At 38.3% G+C, this 4,754-nt stretch overlaps 1 protein-coding gene across 1 annotated transcript; it reads right to left on the bottom strand.

Annotated features, from left to right (window-relative positions):
- LOC107642341 (heat shock factor protein HSF8) lies at positions 920–4,422 on the bottom strand. Its single transcript, XM_016345659.2, has 2 exons — positions 3,824–4,422; positions 920–2,502 (listed from the first exon to the last, which is right to left on the bottom strand). Exons 1-2 carry the CDS (start codon positions 4,097–4,099, stop codon positions 1,276–1,278), a joined length of 1,503 nt encoding a protein of 500 aa, XP_016201145.1. The 5' UTR covers positions 4,100–4,422; the 3' UTR covers positions 920–1,275.

Consider the following 4,754-nt stretch of genomic DNA (forward strand, 5'->3'; position numbering starts at 1 on the left):
GATAGAGGAGCCGTTCCACCAGCGCCACGTCTGTTGTCACCGTCGACGGAGCTCGCCACTGGAGGCACTTTCCTTGCTAACGGCTCCAACCTTGATGGCCGCAACATCACTGTCAACGAGCCTCATTTCTGTGGCGACGGCGGAGGTGATGGCGATGGCTTCAGAAGTGGAAGAGGTCGTGGATATGGTGGAGGTAGATTTAGCCGCAGTGGTAGCCATTGTGGAGGTGGATTCAACAAAAATGATGGAGATGGAGGTGACGGTTATGGTAATGGCAAGGACTGTAGTTATGGGGATGGTGGCGTGACTAGTATTTGGTTTAGGTTTCGTGGCATTGCTATGATTCTATCCAACTTTGACCTCTGAATCTGCTTGTTTGTTGGGAGGATGGTGGTGGTAAGGAGAAGGAGGTGACAACGGTGGTGGTTGTGGTGATGGTGGCACTGGCAGTTGTGGTAGATGCGGATGAGAGCTGGTGAGGAAGAATTTTAGTGGTGATAAAAGCCATAAAGGGAGTTAGAGCTTAAGATGGATAAAGTTAGGCTAAGAAAGGTAATTTGGGAATTTTGGGTAGATTTTTAGGGTTTAGATGATTTTGTCGTAGAAATCCATCTTTTATAAGTACAACTTCAATTTTATTGTTTTATGGATAGATTTCTCCATGTTTAAAATTTTGTAGGTAAAAATGATAGTTTACTTCCAAAACACCACAATTTAAAGCCTTTTAAGTAAAGTCCTTGAGCATGGAAAGAGCAACGAAACAAATTTGATAAGAAATAAGAACATTGCGTGAGACGTGAAGTCTATATGACCCTTTAATCAAGCATAAGTTGCATAAACTTGAATTCTCGTGGCAAATTTGAATGTACATGATATTAAAAATAAAAACAAAGAATAATTAGAAAAAAAAAAAAGATAAAAGCACTAAACTATCTGTACATCCCTTCTTAAATCAATTACATAAGAAATGTTAATTGTCATGAAATAAGTCTTATATAAAGTATTGATGCGGATAAATTCATTAACAGTGAATGAATCTTCACAATTCTCTTAACTGACGTTGCCTGTAATTTTTCATCATACAAGATCTTCTATTCTCCTTGAGCAACCATTACCCTAATATCTTTTTCACATATTTATCAGAGCGTCAACTTTACATATTGTCTATAACATTGGAAGGAACTGATTAAGTATCGATGACAAAGCACCAGTGCATTCTAGGTCAGGGGTTACCTTAGACAATAATACAGAAGGTTAACATAGATTCAATAGACATCAAACTCTCTTTTGTACATCCGAAGAAAGAAGACCCATCTGCTCAGTAAGGTGATCCATGCGTTGAGTTTTGTCCCATCCATTTTCTGTTGTTTCCACCCCATTACCCTTGGACTCTTTGGCAACATCTTCCTCAATATCCACGGGCACTGGAGTTTGCAAGAGATCATCCCAGATAGAAGGATTCGATAAGAAATCATCGATGTCTATTTCAGGGGAAAAACCTTCTATATCAATAGGAAATGACGCACCAACTCCCAGTGAATTAGGATCCATATATCCCTCGTCCCCTTTCTCTGGTCCCCTATAATTTTCTTCGGGCATTTGAATATTACTTCTTGTCTCTGTCTCATTTATCGAAGGAAGATCAGGCATGATAACATCTGCTTGAGAAGCATGGATAGAAGGTGCCCCAGATGATCCATCCTTTGTAACTTTTTCAGGAGCTGCAACTTGTGGTAAAGACGGAATATCAGGTATGGCTGCTGATGGGATGTGTCCTTGAGTCCCCGTAGCAGCAGGAGTGTGGGAGGAATGCACTGAAGCCGGAGGAACCTCTTGAAGTGTTACCCCAGAACCAGAAGGCCAGGTTGAAGTCATGGTGTCATCGGCAATCAAGTAATTATCTGAGTTTTTACTTAGAGCATCGACATGAGAAGCATCCCATTTGATGATTTGCTTTAGCATTGATTTTGCTAGGTCATTCATCATAGGCTGATATTTCACAATTTGTCCAGCAGGAACAGTAGCAGGCTCAGTTTCGGAAATGCCTTCCGGCCTGAGCCGACGCTTTTTATTGACTTCAGTTATGCGTCTATTGTTCTCACTTTGGTGTTGCACAAACTGAGCAAAGAATCCTGGGCTTTGAACAGCTTTTGCCAGAAATGACATCATTTGTTGTTGTCGTTGCTCCATTCCATGAAGGCGCTGAGCCATTGTCTGCATCTTGCTATCGGTGGCCTGTTGCTGCTGTCGCAACCTCACAAGCTCTTGCATGAGGACGTTCTTATCTCTTTTAAGTCTCTCAACCTCTTCTTCAATCCCAAACTTCCCAACTTCTACACATGCCCCTACTGTTGAACTCTGTCCATGTGATTGTGGAGCCTGTTGATGACTATGACCATGGGCAGGTTTCCGCCGAGTTATAGTTCTAAGTAAGTGCTTTTGACCCCTCAAAAATCCTTCATTTGCAAATTCCCAGCGATCTGGATCAACCTTCCTGAAACCCTGCTCAATGAATAATGATGACGAGTTAATGTTGTAAGAAAGCAGAGACAAAAACGTAGTCAATCCACCTCCAAAGCAGAAGTAACTTTTTCTTGTCACATTAAACACCAAAGTAAACAAGTACAGCCAAGCTAAAAATATACAGATAGGACCACGTATGATTATATTTATGGTGCAATGGTAATATTTCATCGAACTTAAATCATGGCAATCTACACCTGCTCCACGAGAACTGGAATAGATGTTGCAATGAGATTTACCACATTATACGTCTCTTAAAGACTAGTAAAAACTACTACTAGTATACTTTTAATAATTGATATCAGCAGGCTCATGTTTTTGTATTATCATAGGAGGATATAGGACTCCCCATCTTCACCCACCCAACTCACCCCCAATATTCTAGTTACATTTAAGTTAGTGTGTTAAACAATACAGTTCATAGAAGAACCTGTAGACTCCTAAATCATCTTCGATATAATACAAGTCACCTTACTTCAACTAGGTTTATACCATATGTGCAGTTGATTAACCTGAGCATGGCTTTCTTTGTCAAATTTCCCTCTTGTGCTCCATCTAGTTGCCGGGATAATGCAGGAGGATAAGATATCAAATTTAAATTTTAGGGGCTATTCTAGTATTCTTCCTTTGATACATATCCAACTCCAACCAGTCTAATATAATTAAGGCCAATTCTATGCCTATGAGTTGGTACCTAATTTTTGCATAACCTATCTTTTATAGCAAACTTTAAATATTTAAAAATTATTTACTTTTATACTTCTCAAATTAAATATTGATTCTTAACTTCTTTGGCAAGTTAGACATCATAGCAATCACCATTAATTAAAAGAGACAGATGAAGCAAAATTCCTACTTTACATCCAGTCTATATGAAAATCAACAACATAACTAAACCCAAACCCATACCAAAACTCAAACCCCAGGAAGGGGAAAATCGCCAATCATGACACCACCATATAGTCTTTTCACTTTTACTGCGACAGTAAATCAATTCCATAGACAAAGGCTAATATGAATAGATAATTTCAGAATCACATTTTCTCTGCATTTTGCAGCATATCCAAATATACCAAACACTCATCAACTGGAGAAGTTACTAACATTCTAAATGTACTATTAGTTACTAATTAGTCCAAAAGGAACTATTATTGTTCACGGAAAGAACACCACCAATAGTGTTCCCTTCAAATTCAATCGTCCAGGACGCAAAATAAAAAGAATAAAAGTAAAAAATATCACCAATCAATCAAAACTACTCCAGCAACGATAAAAACAATAAGAAGAAGAAGGAACATACGTAAGTGTTCAACTGCCTAACGAAGCTGGAGAAGTTGTTGTGCTTGAAGTGTTTCGGCAAAAGGTCCCTCGCGAATTCCGGTGGGTTCCAAACCACGAAGCTATTGTTCGTTGCGCTCCACGACACGATCGGGTCCGTTGAAGGGTCGTCTACCATGTCGTACGTCTTGCTCAGGAACGGCGGCGGCGTGTTCGTACTCGGCATCGGCATCGGTGCCGGCGCCGGCACGAGCATGCCACCGCCATCGTCTCCACCGCTGGTACTCACTCCACTCATGTGGAATATTTATTTTTAAAATTCTTTTTTTATTTCCCCAAGAAAATTAAAAAGAAGAAAATGGAAAGAAATAATTAGGATAAGTGTATGGTTGTGAGGGAAAGGAAGGGTTTGAGGGGATAATTTTTGAAAAAAAAAAACGTAAACCCTAGTTTATGCTTGGAGATGAGGGAAAACAGAGCTCCAAACAAGGTTTAAGATTTTAAATTTTAAATTATTAAGTAACAGATAAGTTGTTTGGAGAGGAAGGAAGAGAAGAGGAAAGTAAAATACTAAAATGTCTAAAATCTATGGATAACGCTTGCCGTCACTTTAGTCACGAAAATATAGGTGACTTCAATTAATTTCTCCTCTAACTTGCTTACTTTCTAGTTTGATGGATTTTACCTATTTTAGAATATTTGTTAGTTTTTATATATTTCTAAAATTTTAATTTTAATCACTGGCAGGGTAAAGTATTTTATATAATTGTGCAATTAAATTTATTCTTTTGTATAACTATTTATATGGTCAATGTAAAAAGTAATTATTTTTAAGAGTGATGTTATATGTACAAATTTTTTTGACAACTAAGTTTAACCAATCAATCCCGTTATGTTATCAACAGCATTTTTGTTAACTTCTGCCAACTCTTATTTATAACTGTGTTTAATAG

The sequence above is a fragment of the Arachis ipaensis genome, chromosome B05 (genome assembly GCF_000816755.2).
Source record: "Arachis ipaensis cultivar K30076 chromosome B05, Araip1.1, whole genome shotgun sequence".
NCBI lineage: Eukaryota > Viridiplantae > Streptophyta > Magnoliopsida > Fabales > Fabaceae > Arachis > Arachis ipaensis.